Source organism: Hippocampus zosterae, chromosome 8, assembly GCF_025434085.1.
Source record: "Hippocampus zosterae strain Florida chromosome 8, ASM2543408v3, whole genome shotgun sequence".
NCBI lineage: Eukaryota > Metazoa > Chordata > Actinopteri > Syngnathiformes > Syngnathidae > Hippocampus > Hippocampus zosterae.
Genome location: NC_067458.1, coordinates 15,114,962 through 15,137,661, shown reverse-complemented (window position 1 = coordinate 15,137,661; position 22,700 = coordinate 15,114,962). Strand labels below are relative to the sequence as shown.

The 22,700-nt window shown below is 42.4% G+C and overlaps 2 protein-coding genes and 5 non-coding genes across 11 annotated transcripts in view; all 7 read right to left on the bottom strand.

The window, feature by feature from the left end:
- Positions 1 to 22,700, bottom strand: part of LOC127605853 (fizzy-related protein homolog) — a 106,097-nt gene that overhangs the window by 67,199 nt on the left and 16,198 nt on the right. The window lies entirely within an intron of this gene.
- Positions 635 to 748, bottom strand: LOC127606613 (U5 spliceosomal RNA). The gene has a single exon (XR_007963909.1). It is a non-coding gene; the product is annotated as a U5 spliceosomal RNA (small nuclear RNA).
- On the bottom strand, positions 1,301 to 1,412 carry LOC127606634 (U5 spliceosomal RNA). The gene has a single exon (XR_007963929.1). It is a non-coding gene; the product is annotated as a U5 spliceosomal RNA (small nuclear RNA).
- Positions 2,494 to 2,608, bottom strand: LOC127606622 (U5 spliceosomal RNA). Its single transcript, XR_007963918.1, has one exon. It is a non-coding gene; the product is annotated as a U5 spliceosomal RNA (small nuclear RNA).
- Positions 3,500 to 3,613, bottom strand: LOC127606610 (U5 spliceosomal RNA). The gene has a single exon (XR_007963906.1). It is a non-coding gene; the product is annotated as a U5 spliceosomal RNA (small nuclear RNA).
- On the bottom strand, positions 4,754 to 4,968 carry LOC127606603 (small nucleolar RNA U3). The gene has a single exon (XR_007963901.1). It is a non-coding gene; the product is annotated as a small nucleolar RNA U3 (small nucleolar RNA).
- On the bottom strand, positions 7,071 to 22,535 carry sin3b (SIN3 transcription regulator family member B). Of its 2 annotated transcripts, none has more exons than XM_052073655.1 (19): positions 21,996 to 22,535; positions 20,849 to 20,955; positions 20,500 to 20,653; positions 18,063 to 18,431; positions 17,775 to 17,930; positions 17,467 to 17,595; positions 17,287 to 17,376; positions 17,077 to 17,195; positions 16,123 to 16,336; positions 15,876 to 15,992; positions 14,728 to 14,966; positions 13,985 to 14,168; positions 12,486 to 13,377; positions 11,811 to 11,980; positions 10,923 to 11,096; positions 9,948 to 10,040; positions 9,769 to 9,863; positions 8,847 to 9,045; positions 7,071 to 8,147 (listed from the first exon to the last, which is right to left on the bottom strand). In XM_052073655.1, exons 1-19 carry the CDS (start codon positions 22,104 to 22,106, stop codon positions 7,911 to 7,913), a joined length of 3,849 nt encoding a protein of 1,282 aa, XP_051929615.1. In that variant the 5' UTR covers positions 22,107 to 22,535; the 3' UTR covers positions 7,071 to 7,910. The 2 variants fall into 2 exon arrangements, with proteins under 2 accessions (XP_051929615.1, XP_051929616.1); XM_052073656.1 differs by lacking the exon at positions 21,996 to 22,535 and adding an exon at positions 21,127 to 21,532.

The following is a 22,700-nucleotide window of genomic DNA, read 5'->3' as shown; positions in this document are numbered from 1 at the left end:
ACACGGCCGAGTCAACTCACTTGGTAGTAACTGGATCCAAGTTTGAAGTCAGTTTAGCTAATCATGGGATTGTAAATAAAATTTAAATAATATTAAAATGGTAACAACACGAAAATTCTAAGCCATTTGTGTCTAGTTTATACTTACTCCTGTTGAAAACTGCCTGCACAAAGTAAAATATTCGATCACAAAGCATGTATGGAGCCCCGATATGTTTCGAGAATGCCACGGCTCTCAAAGTCAGGCATCTATAATTTAAATCGGATACTATGATTGTTTTCGACAAATTAGAGAAAACAAATGATTGTGGGTCATGCAGTGAACATCCAGCCAATCCTCCACACGGCCGAGTCAACTCATTTGATAGTAACTGGATCCAAATTTGAAGTCAGCTTAGCTGATCATGGGATTGTAAATAAAATTTTAAATACCGGTAACTTTAAATGGAAATGAACACGAATATTCAAAGCCTTTTTGTGTCGTTCAAACTTATTTCTGTTGAAAACTGCCTGCACAAAGAGAAATAATCGAGCACAAAGCGGAATGCCCATGTGTGTGGAGAATGACACAGTTTTCACAGTCAGGTACCAATAACTTAGATCGGATACTGTTGTTGCTTTTGACAAACTTGAGAAGCCCCGCTTTCGCAGGGCATCAAAAAATTGAGATAAACTCTTGTTGTTCCTCCCCACGGAAATCTTTAGTAAAAGGCGAAAGATTTATACGATCTGAAGAGAAACAAGAGCGAACTATCAACCTGCCGGCTCGACGGGCGATACCATTGTGAGCCAGACCATCTTACAGGAACGGTTTCACACTCAAATGTGTCACCTTGATCATTGCACTGCAAATGGTACCCTGTGATATATACATTGCTATACTTTCATCACATCGTCGATTCGTCAGTAGAAACAAAAGTGTTGATGTACGGTTTACATCTACATAGGAAACTTTTTAGGATGCACATGATTGTGGGTCATGCAGTGAACATCCAACCAATGCCCCACACGGCCGAGTCAACTCACTTGGTAGTAACTGGATCCAAGTTTGAAGTCAGTTTAGCTAATCATGGGATTGTAAATAAAATTTAAATAATATTAAAATGGTAACAACACGAAAATTCTAAGCCATTTGTGTCTAGTTTATACTTATTCATGTTGAAAACTGCCTGCACAAAGTGAAATATTCGATCACGAAAAACGTATGGAGCCCCGATATCTTTCGAAAATGACAGGGCTCTCAAAGTCAGGTATCGATAATTTAAATCGGATACTATGATTGCTTTCGACGAAACAGAGAAGCCCCGCTTCCGCAGGACATCAAAAATTGAGATAGACTCTTGTTGTTCCTCCCCACGGAAATCTTTAGTAAAAGGCGAAAGATTTATACGATCTGAAGAGAAACAAGAGCGAACTATCAACCTGCCGGCTCGACGGGCGATACCATTGTGAGCCAGACCATCTTACAGGAACGGTTTCACACTCAAATGTGTCACCTTGATCATTGCACTGCAAATGGTACCCTGTGATATATACATTGCTATACTTTCATCACATCGTCGATTCGTCAGTAGAAACAAAAGTGTTGATGTACGGTTTACATCTACATAGGAAACTTTTTAGGATGCACATGATTGTGGGTCATGCAGTGAACATCCAACCAATGCCCCACACGGCCGAGTGAACTCACTTGGTAGTAACTGGATCCAAATTTGAAGTCAGTTTAGCTAATCATGGGATTGTAAATAAAATTTAAATAATATTAAAATGGTAAGAACACGAAAATTCTAATCCATTTGTGTCTAGTTTATACTTACTCCTGTTGAAAACTGCCTGCACAAAGTAAAATATTCGATCACAAAGCATGTATGGAGCCCCGATATGTTTCGAGAATGCCACGGCTCTCAAAGTCAGGCATCGATAATTTAAATCGGATACTATGATTGTTTTCGACAAATTAGAGAAAACAAATGATTGTGGGTCATGCAGTGAACATCCAGCCAATCCTCCACACGGCCGAGTCAACTCATTTGATAGTAACTGGATCCAAATTTGAGGTCAGCTTAGCTGATCATGGGATTGTAAATAAAATTTTAAATACCGGTAACTTTAAATGGAAATGAACACGAATATTCAAAGCCTTTTTGTGTCGTTCAAACTTATTTCTGTTGAAAACTGCCTGCACAAAGAGAAATAATCGAGCACAAAGCGGAACGCCCATGTGTGTGGAGAATGACACAGTTTTCACAGTCAGGTACCAATAACTTAGATCGGATTGTAAATCAAATTTTAAATAACTTTAAATGGAAATAAACACGAATATTCAAAGCCTTTTTGTGTCGTTCAAACTTATTTCTGTTGAAAACTGCCTGCACAAAGAGAAATAATCGAGCACAAAGCGGAACGCCCATGTGTGTGGAGAATGACACAGTTTTCACAGTCAGGTACCAATAACTTAGATCGGATACTGTTGTTGCTTTTGACAAACTTGAGAAGCCCCGCTTTCGCAGGGCATCAAAAAAATTGAGATAGACTCTTGTTGATCCTCCCCACGGAAATCTTTAGTAAAAGGCGAAAGATTTATACGATTTGAAGAGAAACAAGAGCGAACTATCAACCTACCGGCTCGACGGGCGATACCATTGTGAGCCATACCATCTTACAGGAACGGTTTCACACTCAAATGTGTCACCTTGATCATTGCACTGCAAATGGTACCCTGTGATATATACATTGCTATACTTTCATCACATCGTCGATTCGTCAGTGGAAACAAAAGTGTTGATGTACGGTTTACATCTACACAGGAAACTTTTTAGGATGCACATGATTGTGGGTCATGCAGTGAACATCCAACCAATCCCCCACACGGCCGAGTCAACTCACTTGGTAATAACTGTATCCAAATTTGAAGTCAGTTTAGCTAATCATGAGATTGTAAATAAAATTTAAATAATATTAAAATGGTAAGAACACGAAAATTCTAATCCATTTGTGTCTAGTTTATACTTACTCCTGTTGAAAACTGCCTGCACAAAGTGAAATATTCGATCACAAAGCATGTATGGAGCCCCGATATGTTTCGAGAATGCCACGGCTCTCAAAGTCAGGCATCGATAATTTAACTCGGATACTATGATTGTTTTCGACAAATTAGAGAAAACAAATGATTGTGGGTCATGCAGTGAACATCCAGCCAATCCTCCACACGGCCGAGTCAACTCATTTGATAGTAACTGGATCCAAATTTGAAGTCAGCTTAGCTGATCATGGGATTGTAAATAAAATTTTAAATACCGGTAACTTTAAATGGAAATGAACACGAATATTCAAAGCCTTTTTGTGTCGTTCAAACTTATTTCTGTTGAAAACTGCCTGCACAAAGAGAAATAATCGAGCACAAAGCGGAACGCCCATGTGTGTGGAGAATGACACAGCTTTCACAGTCAGGTACCAATAACTCAGATCGGATACTGTTGTTGCTTTTGACAAACTTGAGAAGCCCCGCTTTCGCAGGGCATCAAAAAATTGAGATAGACTCTTGTTGTTCCTCCCCACGGAAATCTTTAGTAAAAGGCGAAAGATTTATACGATCTGAAGAGAAACAAGAGTGAACTGACGCCTTGCAAGCGAAACCGGTGATACCATTGCCAGACATACCATTTTACACGACGGTCTCACACTCAAAATGTGTCACCTTTATTTTTCCAATGCAAATGCTAACCCGTGATATGTATATTGCTATACTCACATCACATCGAGTTAGTATAAAAATATTAACGTGATGGTGTCGTGGTTTACGACTTAATCGGAAACATGGTACAAAGGATTGTGGGTAAACCCGCGAAATTCCGTTTCGCGAGAAACGTCAGTCCCAAGCAGCCAATGACAAACATCCAAGGGAGGCGAAAATTACCCATCATGGATTTATATCTGTTTCATAGAATATAATAGTAATTGTAATCACCTGAAATAAACACGACACGACAAACAATTTCGTAATATGTGAGAGGTGCCATGTGAAACTGTTTTTATTTTATTTTTTGACCAATCAGATTCCAGGTTCACCACCCTCGGCCTGTATGCAAGCTTGGAATGATGTCGACGTTTTGTCTGTCCACTGATTGGTTGATCTGAGCTAAGATTTCCTCATAGTGCCCAATCAATAATATTGCAGTGAAGCTTGTCCTACCGTGTTGGAATTCTTTAAAAAAAATCCTGCGCAAATAAAGCTTTCGTGAAGCACGTTGAATGTACCCACAATCCTTTGCGCCAATAATGTCTCCAAGGAAGTTAGCGAACCACATTTGTGTAACAATCTTTCAATGTCTCACGAGACATTGAAGCTAGTTTCTTTTACTTTCTTGTTATTTTTCGCCTTGCAGGTAAAAAAACTGGGAAAACCAAACCGTCATCGTGTCGGTTTTTATATGACGCCCCTCTTAGGTCAAAGTACTGATGGCTATGGGATGTGTGCTTCGCGTATTTCCAATTTTGTGCCGACCGTTGTACAAGTTATCTTCCAAAATAGATGTTGATTATCCAATATAATATTTGATAGCTGGTAAGCAACACTGATTGAGACAATCCCCGCCCATGACATGTAGACACACTTAGTATTCACTCACTTTTCGTGCAAAATCGAGATTGTAGTCACGAGAGGGACAAAGGATGAGTATTGTGTATTTGATATTAATCCAAATGGTAATTTCACCGCAGATACAAAATTGACCTTAACCTGTACATTATAGCGAACTACTCTGAACATACTCCATCCCTCAATGCTCCCAAAGAAGCAGTGAACGTTCATCAATGTCATAGAACTTATGAATGAATTCATTATTCTATGCCAGCTTCACGCTCAGGAAGGAGTATCGTTCCTCATCATCGTAGTTGGCGAGACCAATCACTTTAGAAAAGCATTTCTCAAGTTAAGAACTATAGAAATGATCCCTGAAAGTATAGTCTTAACTCCAGAACGGGCGACGACGGGAAGTCATCTGTGCAAGTACTATTTTTACCCAGAGGGCAAATTTGGAAGACGTTTCCCAAACTCAATACGTCACGACTAGTAGAGACAATATTGACGAAAAGCAAATACTTATTCAATTTGGGCGACTTCAAATAATTTAAAAGAAGGTTACGTTTACCAATCTACGTGTCCCAGAATGCTTTGCGCCATCTGGTTTGCTATTTTTCGTTTTTTAAAACGAAATTATGTATTTTAAAAGAGTAACGTTAAAACAAAATGTTAGTGGAAATTAACATTAAAATATACATAAAAGGTTATCTCGAGTTTATGGGCACTGGTGGTTTAAATTTACGTTTCTACGTGAAAGAACCAAAACTACCGTACGTCGTTATTAAGTTCCGGCAGAAAGTCTGAAAGTGTAACTGTTCCGCAACAATCAAGTAGCGTATTACAAATGTCATTCAAATTAAAAACGTTTACCACCCCAAACTAAGTAAGCTGATTCTTATAACCCAACCACGCAACGCTTAAACGAAGCAGAATATGACTTTTAATGTCAAATCGGAGACACAATTTAACTTTCCCTCGGCCGTTTGAGTGCTGAGCCTAACTAGCAGTAAGTTTCTATGCCACTTGAGGGCAGCCTTTTGACATTGCGCTTCCATTGATGACCATTTATTTAGTGTTTACATAATTATATATCTAATTAATAGTGATTTAATATTGTTCGTGGACGAAAATAATGCAAGGACATTTTCTTACGCACAAGCAACAACACGTTCAAGACAACGAATTATATATAATATAAAAATATACAATAAGGTAATTGTTTGAATTAGCAAAGCTAGCAGTAACACCTGTAGTGCTAACCTCGCCCGCTCGTGAGGTACTTTTAGTTTTACGCAGATTGTTCGACAATTATAAACTTACCGGTATATTTCATACAGAAGAATGGACCATGTTAACGCTCCACGAATGCAAATTTGAAAATTTGAGTTAAAAAATCTTGGCATCGTCCATCATTTTCAAGTGCAATACACGTTTTCGCAAAGGTGTTCATTGCGCACGCGCTGAGCAAATACAGTATAGCCCTTTCACGTCATTACCAAAGACGTAATAGATTAATTAAGCCAACATAAAAAAACATTCTCAAACTTATAACTACGTTTGTTTGTTATTTAATTTACATGTGTAAATATAAATATATAACATATCCTCCAATTCTAGAATGACTCAGTCCAGAACTTACGGACAAAGCCAAGCAACCCCCCCCAAATGACATGTCCTTGTATGTCCCTCCTCTTGTTTACCAACTTGAATATCAAATATAAAGGATAAAATAAGATTTGGTTATTTTTGTCTTACCGTAATTTGCTCAATCACCGTGGAATCCAAGACAATATTGAATGCCAAATCCTACCTTTACCCAAGATAATAGCAAATACTCATTTGATTGACATTGACATTATTTGATTAAAATGTATTTAACAGTATACCAAGATTTTTACACGGTACAATATTTGGTGAACAAAACTACTGTTGTGGGCCAGAATCTATGCCAGGTTCCCACCGGTGTGATGTGAAACACATGCACACTGGTGTGGTAAAATGTGGCATTGCATATACCGTAGCAAGATTCAATGTTTTATTAGGCAGTAGTGTGTGCGAAGAAAATCCAATAGTAACAAAAATCAATTCTTCCACGGGCGATCTTGAATTTATCCCGGCTGGCTTGGGACGAGAGTTCACCCTGGACTGGTTGCCAGCTGATTGCGCAGCACATATAGACATCTATTCATACATCTTCATCGATGGACAATTAAGCCTCCACTTAACCAAAAATTGATGCTTATGGTATGTGGAAGGAAGCACACACAAGCATCGGGAGAATAAACTCCACACAGGGGTGGAGTTCAGATAGTACCTCAAACAGAAATAACTATTAACCCTTTCATGCACCCTGTAACCTACATAACATTAGCTGTCCACCGTAGTAGCCGCTGTCTCTGAAAGGGTTAACAAATCATCACCATTCCAATATTTGGATTGGCTTCATTAAGTAGCGCTTCAGACAACACGTGTCCACCATCAACATCTAATAGGGTCACAACTAGGTTGTTTATTTTATGATAACTGATACAGGATAAATGTTATACATTCTATTTTAACACTGAGATTTTTGCTTTTTATTTTCAATGTCAGTATGCAAAACAAAAAAAGGGGGATCAGACAACATAAAGAAAACATTCAGTGGAATCAAGATTATGATACATAATTTCTTCAGTATGAAATCAATCAACTTGCAGGACTCCTTGTTGCCGATAATGTGCTTAGGTACGATACCAAAAAAAAAAAAAAGGAAGGGGGCACAGGGGTTAATGCAAACATCAAGAGTTGGCCAACAGCAAACACTGTAAAGAACCACATGATATTCAAATGGTGTTAATGCATACTGTATATAGAAAAAATACATATGCACATACTTGTCATAATGAATTACAGGATACACAAACATACATACATACACGTGTATATACCATGATATCCTTTGTAGAAACGCGCATTTAATCCACCAACAAGCAGAAGGCTATCTGGCTATACAAGCTAAAACTACACAAGACTTAAAAAAAGAAAAGAAAAATGAAACAGACATTCACATTTCTGAAACTTTTCCATTATGTGGTCAAGTCTTGTTGACTTAGTGCCAGATGATACTGCTGATGCTGAGTGAAAGGGTTTTTGGGAAGGTTGGGGTGGTTCTCATGGCCCCGTGGGTCCACACTAGTTTATGACCTTTTTCTCCCAACATGCTCACTCTGCACGAGGGAGTGAGCACGTGGGTGACGGTACACAAGTACTGCAAATGTTTATTTAATGTAATGATGTCCATGCATGTAACCTCTGTGTATGTGCGCGCACACCCGCGCGAGAGTGTCCTCTTAAGGCGAGGCGGGGGCTTTGCATCCGCTGTAATGAACACGGTATCTGTTGACCGCCTGCCCCTTGAGCTCCGTGGACAGGCAGGTGGTCTTGCAGGGGATCATGTCCTCCTCGTCCTCTCCCATGAGCCACTTGTGCACACCGCGCTCGGCCAAGGCTGTCACGTGCTCGGCCCGCCAGCCCTGGTGCCACTTGGCCAAGCGCTCGTGCTGGCTCGCCGCCACTCTGTGCTGAGACTGGGATGGGAAAGACAGGCCACGTGATTTAAAACTCTCGATCTCAAACAGGGTTGGTGAAATTTCCGGCAAATTCATACCTGTCCAATTCGAACTAATTGGTCCAAAATGTAGTTTTTATTTACTACAAATAAGTTATTTTTGTTGCTATACTGTATCCATGCCAGCAATGTATAGTGAGAGCTGAATGCCCTTCCACTAGATGGCGGAATTAACCTGTGTATACTTGCTAGCATATAAAGATTTTACACCAATTTGTGAGCAAATTGAGACAAAATGAGCATTTCACAGATTATTGTGTTTTTCTACCTTAAGGGACTCAGAGTGCTTCAACAGTCTGATCATTCACCTACCGATGCTGCACGAATTACATAAAAATGCATAATCGGCCATCACAATTTGTCACAGGTTTAATAAATCACTTTGTGCAAACTAAATTAACCTACAAAGTATTTGAATATACAGTACGCTTCCCAAAATGCACAAAATGAACTGCACAGCAATTTAGCAGACAGATTCCTGAATGAGCCTGGTTAACTATTTATATTGCCCTTTTAATAAAATAAATACACACAAATAACAACAGCTCCACATAGCTAAAGTTTGCAATAAAGTTCGTGCCCATTTTTGCATGCGCAAACTTCTCTGAAAACTTGGCCCTTGGAGAGCAGCCGAGAAAGAAGACCTTCCACACCCTACCTTCCTGGCCTTGACCAGCGCTCCTCTGCGGTACATGTAGTCTTCAGAGTTCATGACAAACACCATCTTGTGAGTGTTGAGCTTGAAGCGACAGTCCAGGCTGCCAGCGTTTTCCACGCCGAGTTGCCGGTGCCACTCTCGCCTGCAGCGCATCGCCTCCACCTGACGTACTTGCCAACGCCGGAAACGGCGAAGGTTCCTATCCAAAACCAACATGTATTAACCTTTTCTCATACGGGCACTTCAACACCAGACCAGGTACAAGACTATATGGCCCCAAGGGGGTCTTTAAGAGCATGGACGGTGATATCAAACAAACAGAAATAAAAACAAAGACCACAAAAAATGAAACTGACACAAAAATAAAGCCACATCAAAAACACACAGGCATGTCACTAGTTGTAAAACAAAGATCCTGTTTTTGTATAACCCTGCTGACTAGTTGACAAACAATGTCACCCTGAACATAAGCATTAACATCAAACAAAATGCCATTATTTTTATTATATAAGAATTTTATTGCCATTATTTTTATCTGTTTATAAATCCCTGGGGTACTTAATTTTTACACTTGAATAAGATAAGATATCCTTTATTTGTCCCACAATGGGGAAATTTACAGCCGCCAGCAGCAAGAATGTCGGTAGAAAGAAGAAAGAAGAAAAAAAATGACAGTTAAAAATTTGAAATGTCTTCTTCTGTATACCTCAAACATTTAAGTTACCGGTAATAAGGTTTTATGATGGTAGCTATGTGTTCTTGGAAGAGACTGAGACTTTTCCATTATTTTATAAAAGGGGAAAAAAAGCCTTAAAAACATTGGGGGCGGGGGGAATCTATGGTCAACCAGCAAACGAGAACAGATTGTGTTGGAAATGTCACAAAGTATAAAACCTAACAAGTGCGAGATGAAGTAGCTTACCGTGGAAGAAAGACGGGTTTGAAAAAGTAGCCGTCTGCTTGTGAACACAGACTAGACTCAGTTCCAACAAACTGCTCCATGTAGCTCGACAAGCACTGAAATAAGATAGATGACATGATTTCATTGGACCAATCACATGACTTGATGTTCTGCTTTAAAAATGTATCTAATCCATTTACTTGAATGTCCAAGGGGTCATCAGTCTGGGCCTCCTCAGTGTCCTGCAACTCAATGGTCATTGTCACGTGACCCTTGTTTTGAATAAACATCACCTGATGGAGTAAAAGGCAGATATCAAGCCATTTGCTTCAGTTTTGTAAAAATGGAACGAGAAGAAGTTAGAGGCATTAAAAGTTCCCCAGTGAATAAAGAACTACATCCACCCATTTTCTTCACTGCTTATCCTCATTAGAATCGCGAAGCACATCGTGTAGAGACAAACTACCATTTTTGGAATGTGGGAGGAAGCCACAGAGTACTCAGGAAAAACGCACATGAGTACGGGGAGAACATGTAAATTCCACACAGGAAGGCCGCAGCCAGATATGGACCTTCAACAGACATATCAATGACTGGACTAATAATTGGCCCCTCGTAGCTGAAGCCAGAGGGCCGCCATCTTACGTTGCCATCTATCCATTTTCTAATCCACATATCCTCACAAGGGTCGTGGGCGTGCTGGAGCCTATTGCAGCTATCATTGCGCAGTAGGCGGGGGACGGCCTGAACTGGTTGCCAGCCAATCGACGAGCACACAGACGAATAACCATCCGCGCTCACACCCACACCAACGGACAATTTAGAGTGTTAAAAAGACATCCATGAACTAAAAATAAATCCTACATTTGGAACACAATTTCACCGGTGTGAAAAAGCTTCCAATCACGTGTGTATGCATATTGTATAAAATGCATGATTAAAACAGACAAACATTCTGTTTAATATAACCCCTTGAAAGCTGTCGTATTTCGCCAAACTGGAAATAGGTAAACGCAATTATCCACAACGGATGTGATGTCAAGCTGGTTTGTGCATAGAGCCCTCTGCAGGTCACTACATCGGGTACAGCTGTACAATGATGCGGTCGAGTGCCGTTTCAACATTTCTGCTATTACGCCTTTGTTAGAATATATTCCGTTCTGATCACTTCTGACCTTGAAACAGTTCTCCTCAGCCATGGCTCTCTCAGCCTTCCACTGGTAGCTTGTCTCCCAGGCGGCTCGCACGCACTGGGAAGACAGGTTTCCCCCGGCAGCGCCCCTCTTCCTCTCAGCCAGATACAGATCGACCACTTGCAGACACACCTCGTCGCTCACCAGGTGCTGGAGCTAGACTCGCATAAAGAGTTGGTTTGGTTTGGTTTGTTTATTGAACATAAAACTTATACAGTAATAATTTGACAGAAAATAAGGTAAATAAAATAGTAAAAAAGAAATAAATCAAGTCTTCATTCAACACAGTTATTATGTTCAAGGGAGTAGGAAGAAGTAAAAAACTTATCTAGTCCTACCCCGTTATGCGTTTATATCTAATAAATCATTTTTATATCAATCAGAAAAGAAAGATGCCTCCATTAAGGCTCATACTTTACCCTTAACCGTGATATTTTTACAACTTTTGGTTTGTTTCGGGATTATATACATCCACACCCTGGCACTCTTGTGTCAATTTTCTCTTGCATTCATAATAGTTATTTCAATACCTTTCTCTATTTATCAACTTAGTTCTGATTTATTTAGAAATAAGTTTCTGAATAAATCAGAGTCTGAATAAATTTATTATTTATTCAATAAATATTATTGAATAAATAACATTCATAATAATATTAATATTATTATTGACTATATACAATAAATATTTAATGTTCAGAAGTTATTATTTTAACTGATTGATGTATGCTGTTTGTACTATTTTTTTAAAATTTGTTTTTGAACTCAGCAAGCGATTTACTCAATTTCAAAAAAACTTCTGAATAAGTTCATGTTAAGATGTGGAAAGCATCCCAACGATAGTAAGAGTGCAGTATGTGCGACTTCGCTTACCTGTCGGATGATGTTGTGGATGACCTTGTCGATGGTAAAGCCGATGTAGGCGTGAATGGTGAACATCTCCCGCAGTGTGTCCTCGTACTGAGTCGAGTCAAGGTTGCCGTCCAGCAGGCTGCGAACCATGTCCAAGAAGGCCGGATAGTACTCTTCTAACTCCACCTCACCTGCGCACACACACAAGTATGCAGCATCAGCAAATGTTTGCATCACCTGTAGTTTCAACTAGGGATCAGTAAGTGTAAAATCATCCTGTAGAAGGGTATGGATTTGTACCGCAGTTACCGATTCAAAGGAAGTCACGTTCATTAATTGATGTTTTTGTTCGTAAGTAGGGAAACTACTTAACATTGCCAGGGCATTTTTGCCTTGGACGATGCAGTCTACGATTTGGTCCGCAGCCGAATTTAAAGTGAAGGCGTGAAAGTAAGACTCCATGGCGCAAAAGTGGTTAGCACCTCTGTCTAACAATCTGAGGGGTCCCGGGTTGAAATTGTGGCTCTAGCATAATGCTTATGTTCTCCCATGTTTGCATGGGCTTCGTCCCACATTTCGAATTGTCCTATGGACAATTGTAAATCTTCTATTAATTTAACAAACATGCGTTTTAATGTGTGAAAAAGCGGAGTACCCCCCCCCCCCCAAAAAAAAATAGATATGCTCATAACTTACTTGGCTGTTTGAGACGCAGCTCCATGGCAAGGTCGCATGCCTTTTCCCGCCTCCCTTCGGCCACGAGCAGCCGCTCCTTGCTCTGCTCGGCGCGATGCTCCAGCAGCTGCCGCTCGGCCTGCCGATACACCCGCAGCAAGCGCGAGCACAGAGTCTGGTGCAGCCGCAGGAAGAAGTACCAGTTGTTGTTGACGAAGAACAGGTTGTAGACGTCGTCCAGATCCTTCAGGTGCTCTGCTTCGGGGTCACGCAGGTCCACCTTCTCAGCAGTGGCGCCCGAACTGACCTCCGTGGGTGTGGATCCAGGGATAGATGTGGTGGTGGTCAACGTTTGACTGCTGCTGCCAGGAGTGCCGCAAGCCTCTGTGTCGGGTGGTTGGGACGGGCTGCAGCGCCTTCTTCTGGATTCATTGTTTAGTTGCTGCTGGTTTTGGGCAGGGGCTTGACCTTGGGCTGGTTGAGCTTGAGACTGACTACCGTTTGCTGCTGCTCCGGCTGCATCAGAAGTGTTAGCATTTGTTGTTGGTGGTGGTGGTTGTGGTGCTGCTGCAGTTGCCGTCATTGCTGACGCTGCCCCGCTCGATCCTCGTTCTCCTCCGTCCTCAGGATCCGCTTCCTCGTCAGTCCAGTCTTCCGTGTCGCTGAGCTCACCGCGGCGCGAGAAGAACAAGTCAGGGACGAAGTGCTGGATGATGCGCTTAATGTGGTCCTTGTCGTCTTTGTGAATAGTGGGCTGGCGTTTGACGTGGTAGATGATGAGTGCGGCGGCGTCCTCCAGGACCTGTTTGTCCTCATACGTAAACACCATGTGAGGCTCGCTGGCCGACGGCGCACTGGAGCCGTTGCGAGCCTGCTGGCCTACGCCTCCCTCTTCTGTGCTCTGCTCCTGTCGCTAAAACACAAGTATGAAGAAGAGCTTTAAACAGGCTGGACCTCACAGCAATATTTATCCCTGAATGAGCATTACATGAAGATATTTTGCCAAGCAGAAGTATAAGAAAAGAGAAGTTGATTTGCTTTTTGTAGTCTCATCATTCAGTCTGAATTCAGCAATCTCGAGGGATGAGAGTCCTTGTTTGGTCAAACACACAGCAGCTGCCTCAAGTGTACGTACAAAATTACTCATACAACATTTAAAAATGACTTTGAGGCAAATTATGCTGCTAGCCTTCGAAAACAGGACAAGTTAGTAACACAATAACGCGTGGGTGTAATAGACGGTAAACATTAACATGCTTCATGTATTACAACCGCAATAGTAAGCAAAATCATTGACATAATTGAAAACTACGAGTGATCATCATTGGAGCCCCTGGACAAAAAGTTAAAATTACGGTACTCTTTTGCCGCCAGACTTTCCTACTGAGACTCAATTACCTCTGTGTTATTTGTGAGGCTGTACAGAACATTGCACAAAATATACAGTACATGTACAATATTCATTAAGATATCACACTCTCAATGTCTCCAAATGCTAGTGGAAAGATAGATGCATTTACCTCATCGTAGACACTTTCAATCTCATTGAGGAGACTCTTTGAGCGCAGAGCCTTCATGTCATTCTGTTTGAAGTTGACTCCTTGGTGGTCCAGGGACTTGAGGTAGGCCTTCTCATACTGCTCCCTCCAGATCTTGTTAAAACCCTGCTGGGCCTCTCTCCATTCCTCTTCCTTGGCTTTCAACCTGTGAATCACAATACAGGTTCAATTGGAAACTCTTGAATATGGTAATGTGAGCCCCAGTCGGTTCGGACAGCAGCCTTTCAGTTAAGTTTAACATACCCATTTACAGTATAAATAATACATACTCAACAGCCATAACATTAGGCACACATGCCTGGTCCAATAAGAACTTTAATCAATCACTCCGCCTGTACAAAGACACCCAGCTTCAACTGAGTCTATCAGATGTATTAAATTCTACAATTTTTATTTTATTGAGGCAATACTTTTGCGGTGTATGACCCTACTGTATCACACAAGAACTGTGTCTTACATTTAGATACTACACATGAGAGGGGCACAACATTGCAGGGTGCAGTTAGAAATGGATTGCTTTTTTACAGCACGAATCAAAACGGAGGATCAATTTCACTATTCCAGTACAGTATAAGGCGTATTACTCAATACAGTACTGCCCATGCAATGCTGTGTACATTGACTGTAAAACACCTAAATTAATTTTCAAGACAGCTGTTTCTGGTATATTTGACAATTAAAAAGAGAAAAAAAAGAGCTCTAACCTTTTGAGCACCACAGGCACTGCCGTGGCCGGGCTTCGTTTAAGCCCCTCGATGATCTCAGGGGCTTTGTCACCATAAATTCGATACACGGCGCGGCGCTGGATGACCTCGGAGGTGCCGCCTAGGCAGTCATCTAGACGGAAGCGATCCTGGTCCTCGGGCGAGAGGCGCAACAGCTTCTTCTGGACGCTCTCGAGCACTCTAATGGTGGCTAGGTTGGTTTCCAGAACCACATCCAACTAGTGGGAAGATGTGGAAATTTATTTTTTCATGAACGCTGCCTTCATTCAAAGTGTGTACGAAGAACACACGCCGATTTCCAAATCACAAAAAACAGTCATTTGCGATACTGTATATGCATTAAAAAAATCTGACTGTCTATGCATCACATACGCTTCAGCTTCCTCACACTTGCGGTGCAATTTTTTTTCATAATGAAATCATCGGTATAGTTATTTTAAACAGACAATTTTGTAAAATGAGTTTGAAATGATAAAGTATTGGGTATCATAGTCTGGAGTATATTTAAGGTTTTAGTTGTTGTAATTGGTAATTACTAATGAAGCAAGGCAATTTCAATATTTTTCAGACTTTAAATAAATCTCACTTATTTTTTCCTAGTTCGTGTGAGCCTGTGACTTGTGTGTCTTAAAATTGGAGCTTGGACTCAAACCGAAAATCCCCATTCCCGAATCATTTTGACAACAGCAAATGAGTTCCGATCGGATTAGAAACTTTGGCTTCGAACAACAGAATTTTTTTTCTTTTTAGTTTAACATGCCTTACTTTTAGAATTGTGTTGCAATGTGGCCAAAGGCTGAATCATGGTCGGTTAATTTGACTTTTGGTCCTGGAAATAGTAAATCCTTCTTGTGGCATGTTGTATGATCAACATGAGTAAGGAACAGGGATTTTTTGGTGCAAGGCCCACGTCTACTGTTTTTGGTCTCGTTTTTTTGTCAATTAAATTTCCCCAAATCTTCAGTGGGAGGAGTCCATTCATCTCAATTTTTTATGATACGTGATAGGCTTTAGATGCCTAACCGCCGCGAATGCGTGTTCCCTGTGCATGACGTAGATAGATTACACGGTCTCCAATTACTGTAAAGGTTCACACAATTAAAAACATATGAGCGTCTATGTAGTACCTCAAATCGTTCATCCTCACAGCGGTGCAGCTGCTCCTCATAAGGAGTCTTTTTGGAGCTGACGAAGGTGGAGTCCTCTGACCAGGAGGGGAATGACACCCAGGTGTCATTTAACACCTAAACAAATCAGTGCATAGCATAAGTTGCAAGGTTGTCTGTGCAGAGAATTGTTTGGTGCGTACCATGCATTTATTTGTCAATTACATATTGCAACAGCAACTGAATAGGAAGGGGTGGGGGGGCACACCTCTTTACATAAGGCGGTGCGCCCACTGCATTTAGGCTGCTGGTAGGTCTTGGGTAGCGCTCTGTAGCTGGAGCCCAGGCGTTTGCAAGAGGCATAATCCACCTCCCTGCCTCCTCCTCCCTCCATGTAGCGATCTGACAGCCCCGACATGGCATGAGAGAGCTCTTTGTCTCCCAAGAAGGATTTGAACTGTGTGTACACTTCAGGAAACTTCCTGGAAAGCATTTGGATTCAATCACGAGTGACAAAAATTAGGATTTCGGATACTGTTTACTCCCCCCCTTCTCCCTCATATTGTTAGGCAATTTACTGTAATGGGAGTCATATATTGCTTTTTACTATTATACAGTAATGCATGACCCATATGTTTCTGTGACAGCTTTACATTTTTTTGTTGTGATTTGATTTTCCCTCGTGTGGCGGTAATTGATGAACTCAAACGCAGACTTATGCTCCCATTATATGAATATAGCTCATCAGAGAGAATGATACAAATCGAACCGTTAAGAGCAATCTTTGTGACACCCCACAAAACTCTCTATTCCGAGAAGTACTGACTCATAAAAATCCCACTCACACTAAGCTATGGGGGCTGTCACTCTGAAAACAGAAAATGAGGTGACATCTTTCTCATCTCACTTTTATTTTCAAACAGATTCTCATAGAGCTTTAACCGTGATTCAGAACACAGAAGTGCTTGACGTCAACGAGTGAAATCGCGGATTTTAATGTTTAGATACAAGATTGACCTGACCACAGGTTTGTGAAAAAGAACTTTGAAAAATTCCTCATCTTTGTAGAGCACTTCATGGAGGATGAGCTGCAGTAAATTGCATTTCAGCATTTAAAACGTCGGACAACATTCTCCAATATAACAAAATATTTTCTCATTAATGTTATCATATGGTGCATTTTTGAAGTAGACCTACAGGTCATTTTCCACTTCCTACTTACCCCAGGAAAGGAGTGACCAGCTGGAGTAGCTCAGCTCCTGATACCACCTCCTGGTTGAACAAGGCAATGCAGCGCAGGAAGTTCTCATACACTTCCTGGCTTTTAAACAGGCGGCGAACCTGAGGAATGAATCACATTGGCAGGGATGCTATAGATCCTGTACCAAACACAGCACTAATCGACCATGGAAAAAGGTAAAAGATTCCTCACCTTATCAAAGAAGGAAAACTCTCGCAAGACTCCATGCTTGCCAACCGAAGCAATGGACTGGTCTTTGGTACAGGAATACTTCATTTTTTTCTTGAGAGGGAAAAACAGTCATGTCGAAATATTCTGAAGTGTAGGCCTACATTGATGTTAAACAAGTAGTCAACTACTCCAGTGCGTTACCTTGAGTAGTGGAGACATGTGCGGCAGGAGAATAGGTCGGGGCCTCTTTTTGTTCTGTTTGGTTATCAGGTCGTCATCCTCTGGTCTTTTCAGCTGCTCTTTTGCTCCCGTCAGTGAGTTCCCGGTGAACTATTGACAATACATTAGATCATGTATCACTGGGCTGGGTCTCAATTAACTACAATAGATTCATATGAATACTACGCATTAAGATTCTCACTAAGAAGATAATGTTATCAGCATGACATTTTGAAGAATAAGCGAGGGAATCGAAGTGGGCAGGCTCATGTCGCGCTTTTTCTACTGACCAGCGATCTCTTGGCGTCCGGCAGGAATTGACCAAACTCGGCCAGCAGGTCCTCTTGTCCCTTAAAAAGGCTGGCAACTTTGGAAAAGACCTCATCCTCAGTCATCCCGCTGGTACCTCGATTGCCCCGGCTCTCCTTCACCTCCAGCTGCTCCTTCTGGAAGGTGGAAGGCAGTGAAAGTATGATCAAAATGGACATTAATCAGCGTGAAGGAGAAAAGGCCACAACATAGGCATGACTAGCAACTTAAACAGCACAATGCGGTGAAGCTCTCAATCAAAGGACTACCTGATAAGTGTGAAGAATCTCTAGGAAGGCTCTGTAAATCTCTGGGTGGTCCAGAAAGCGATTTTTAATCTTGTTTACGTAGCTGATGGCACTATCGAACTCGACCGGGCTGGTCTCCGAGGCAGGCGGGGACACCGACGAGCTGGCAGTCTGATTCTGACTCTCTCTGCTTGCCAAGGGAAGGGACAGTCTGCTGGGATTTTCCATGGCCCCGGCTGAAGAAGTTGAGGAAGATAGGGACTCTCCTGAGGCCGGCTTCACGTCACCGGTGTGTGCAGGTCCGGCTTCAGAGGTGGTGGCGCACGTAGCACCCGAGGTTGATGTCACAGCGGAGGTGGTGATAATCTTCCCTTGTTGGCCGGGTGACACCTGAATAGAGGACAAATTTAAATCCAAGTAATCTCACAGAATGTGTTACAGTGGAGAAGAATGTTACATCCAACTTGGACAAAATTATGTGCCAGTGAAAGATTGCCCAGATAGTGGACACAATTTTAAGCATTTGATTTTAAATCCCTACATTTTTAACTGGAGCGGTTCACGAGCCAAGTGTGAAGCGGTTCGAATGAAACCTCCAAATCTGAGACCATGGTACACAGTCAGAAAAGGGTGGAATGACCTGACCTCTACAAGTCGGGGATGAGATCCTGCCCCAACTTTCGGAACTTTCTAGTTTCTTGGGGTCCTGTTCAGGAGTGAGGGCAAGATGAAATGTGAGATCGACAGGCGGATCGATGTAGCGGCTACCGTGATGTGGACTCTATCATTCCGTCGTGGCAAGGAAGGAGCTGAACTGAAAGGTTTTTCATTCGTTTTAGAGATTAACGGTATTGGTCTTTTTGGAAACAACTAGTAGTCGGGGGTAAAGTATCTCAAGTGTTAACACCACTGAGGCTACCAAACTGGAACCCTTCAACATTTCAGCTCCGCCTAGAAATTCTGGCAAGGGTGTAGAGCTGGTCTGTTCCACTGCCGGGACGAAAACCCTCCTCTCCAGTACCCCTAAACAGACCTTACCAGAGAAGTGTGATAGCTCTGTAGGTGCAACACACCCGCCAGTCGGTGGAATTGAAGAGGTCTTCCAAATATTCTCCCCAACGATTCACAACAAATTTGAGGTCAGCAGCACACCATCTCCACTACACGATGTGTTAATGGTGTACTGCTTCCCCCAGAATTTCCTCGAAGCTGACCGGAAGTCATTTTTCATGGCCTCGCCGAATTCCCCCCATGCCAGAGTTTTTGCCTCAGCGACCGCCGAAGCTGCATTGCGCTTGGCAAGCCAGTATCTGTCAGCTGCCTCTGGATCTCCACAGCGGGTTCGGAGATTGCCACCATGATAGGCACCGGCCACAGCTCCAAACAGCCGCCTCAACAAACAACGTGTAACATTTGCAATGGCAGTCAAAGCCTGGATGAGAAATCTATTCAGCTGTAGTTAAAAATGTGTCGATGCAACTAAATGTGACATTTTGGAAAAGGGTGGACCAACTTGGAGGCAGTCCGTTAGGTAATGGGAACCGCTGCATTCCACAGCATCTTCCACTTGCTGCCTACAAATTTTCTCAAGCTGAGCCATGCGTTTAATTTACCGATAATGCCAGGCGTGGCATTGCTGCTTAGAACGCTTGATATTGAAAGTGAGTGAGTGAGTGAGTGAGTGAGTGAGTGAGTGAGTGAGTGAGTGAGTGAGTGAGTGAGTGAGTGAGTGAGTGAGTGAAAGAGCGAGCGGGAGTGAGAGAGCATATGCAAGACCACTGTGCAGTGTGTATGGGAATAATGGACTATTTTTCATGATTTGGTAGAAATGGATTCGTGATTTAGGTGTTGACACAATCATTTTGATCAAGCATTTATCGCTGACTCTAAAGCCGAGCACAGCTGAGTTAGGTTCATCGAATTGAGTCTGCCAAGACCACTAAGATACTCATGTGTCATTTGTAGAAACGCAAGGAATCCCTTTAGAATGCAATGGGCCAGAGTGGACCGTACAGGCAACCGTCTGCCTTTGAGCCTCTGGGATTCAGTAGCCCCATCCCCCACAGTCTGCTAAAAACAGCAAAACTTGAACAAAAGACTCATTTTCTATGTCACTGATGGTGTAATGGTACATATGCCTGATTTACTTGCAGGTCACGTGGGTTCAGTTCCCAATCAGTGAAGATGTGCATTTGTTTGTGTCCCCTGTAACTGGCAAGCAACCACTTTAGAGTATAGTCTGCTATTTGCATGATGCCAGCCGGGATGGGCCCCAGATCCCTGCAACCCTGAAGAGGATAAGCCGTATAGAAAATGGATGAATGGATGCACTCACTACCCCACACCACTGGTGTAGAAAGCGATTGTCACTGTCTTACTGATGTGGCCACACATCTAATTATAGCCTCTGGAGCGCCAATTTACCAGGAATGCAATAAGAAAGTGGCTACAGTCTCACCTGTGTGGAGAAAGGTGATTGAAGGAAGGCAATTCCATTCTTTGGGACCTCTATCCGATACCCGGGTGGGAGGAAAGCATTGAAGCCCAATACTAAGTCAGGGTGTCCATGGAAAAGTTGTGACACTCGGTTTATTACTCCTGGAGTATCAATGCTAGAGAAAAGAACAAAGGGGGTAAAACAAACAAAGATAATAGCAATCAAATCAGTGATTAAAACATGAATTCATAATTCTGTTTAAATGTTGAGCTAACTCAAATGTAAGCATTGCAATAAAGTCCTGTAGACTAACATCACAAGCCCGAGCAATTACATCTTAAGTAGATGCAGAGACGTAGATGGGAAATACCTCTGAGACTTGAACTCTTTCATGATGTCGAGAAACTTGTTGTATATGCCAGGGTCGTTAGCAAAACGTATTTTAACCTGGTCCAGGTACGACAAGGCATCTTCAACCTACAACACACGCCGAGAGCATTTGGAGCATTATGCACACCACAGAAGCATTTTGGCATGGTCAAATAACGAAGCAGGATGCTGAATCAGCTCTGCTGCAGTTCAACAGCGTACGCATCATATTTAGCTCAATAAGCAACTGACCGCAACAAATTGTACGCGAACACTCACAAATGCACAGAAGAATTTCCTCAATGGTACTTGCACATGTGTCGAAGACGACATATTTACCAATCTGTAATCTCTACCAACAAATACTCAAGTAAACAGCTGTACGCGGTGTACAGCAAAAAAATAAATAAATAAACGAATGAATGCGTGGCTACCAAAACACACCAGGAGGCTTTTGTTCACCGTTTCGTGCCTTTCTTTATTCGCAACAAGCAAGTTTGGGATTAGGTTACGATGAAATTGTGTATGTTCGCACAAAGCATTGTCAGATATATTTGCGGCGCTACTGGTGTTAGCATTAGCCAGTCAAATGACGATAATAACTCCGCGAACACCTACACACGCATGCACATTTTGACACTCGAGGTTTATTCGTCGCCCATTTTAACCACCTCATGGCGGAAAAATGCGAACACTGCAATACGAATAAACGTGTTAAGAAGCTGCTAATCAAGTGGAGTAGCCTCTCGGCTAGCCTGACTGACGTCCTCCACTTTGTTCAGGGTGGTTGAAAAAGAGAACAAGGAGGAACTTCCCACAAGCGAGCTTTTTTTCGAGTTCACATTTGCTCGCCGTGGCCGCCAATGACATAGTGAAATGAGAAAGTAGCGCAAACTGTGTCACTCGACTGTCACTTGTGACGCCAGTTTATACAAAATACACTTCCCACGTTTACTCTTAAATATCAATGTTGTGCTGTTAAAAATGAATTACTTTTCATAGGCCAGTGAGCTCCGCGGCTTTAACCAACTACGCTTTCACTCGTCTCGACGTTCGGTGCCTCAAACAAGGCAAGCCCGGTGTAATAAAACAAAATGGTTGTGACTCTGAGGGGACTTTTCCTCCCCCTTTGCTGTTTGTCTTCTTACCTTGAGCTTCTGGAAGTGCTGCTGCTGCACTTGCTTTTGTGTTATAACGAAAGGCTTGTCTTGAATTTGGTTGATTTGTTTCGCCGTGCTGTGCGCTTGGATCTTCGCCATGAGCCCGGCGAAGGGAGGCTGTGGGAGCCCAACTTGCAAGGGAATCTCCGGTGTCGCTTCGGCGGGTTGGCTAGCCGACAAAGCGTCCTCTCGGTCGGGGAGCCAGCCTGCCACCAATGAGCCAGCGAGCAAAGCAGTCCTACTTTGCCTGGCTCGGGCAGTCTCGCTCAGCACGGCGCTAACGGACAGAAAATCCAGCCGAGTGGAGGAAGATGACAGACAGACTGCTACCCGATTAGACTTTAGCGAAACATCGTCGAATTGAAGGAGCGGAGTCAAGATGCATCTGAGGTGGGGGAAAAAAGCCGAGGGACAATGGTTACCGTTTATCGCGTTTAAAATAACTATCGCCTGTCTCTTTAAATTCGGCGGCAGCGCTGTGTCTCGGCGTCCGGAAGCCAGAGTCCAGTGAGAGAAAAAATAAGGGAGTGAAGAATTGCAGTGCGCATGCGCCACTATGGGAGGAGCTGAATTCACAAGAATGAGAAAGCTTTACTCCCTCTTCACTGCTACAAAGGAGCTGTGTTGCTTCGTGAGAAATCACAGCGTAAACAGATTTACAAACACTACAGCCCAAGTTAAACAACTAACTGA

Bases quoted from the DNA above. Each gene is read 5' to 3' on its own strand.
- sin3b (XM_052073655.1), bottom strand. From the start codon at position 22,106: ATGGCGAAGATCCAAGCGCACAGCACGGCGAAACAAATCAACCAAATT. The intron at 17,377-17,466 runs GTAACGCACTGG...TTCCCTCTCAAG, and splicing joins ACATGTCTCCACTACTCAAG to AAAAAAATGAAGTATTCCTG. The intron at 9,864-9,947 runs GTAAATGGATTA...ATCTTATTTCAG, and splicing joins ATGACCCCTTGGACATTCAA to TGCTTGTCGAGCTACATGGA.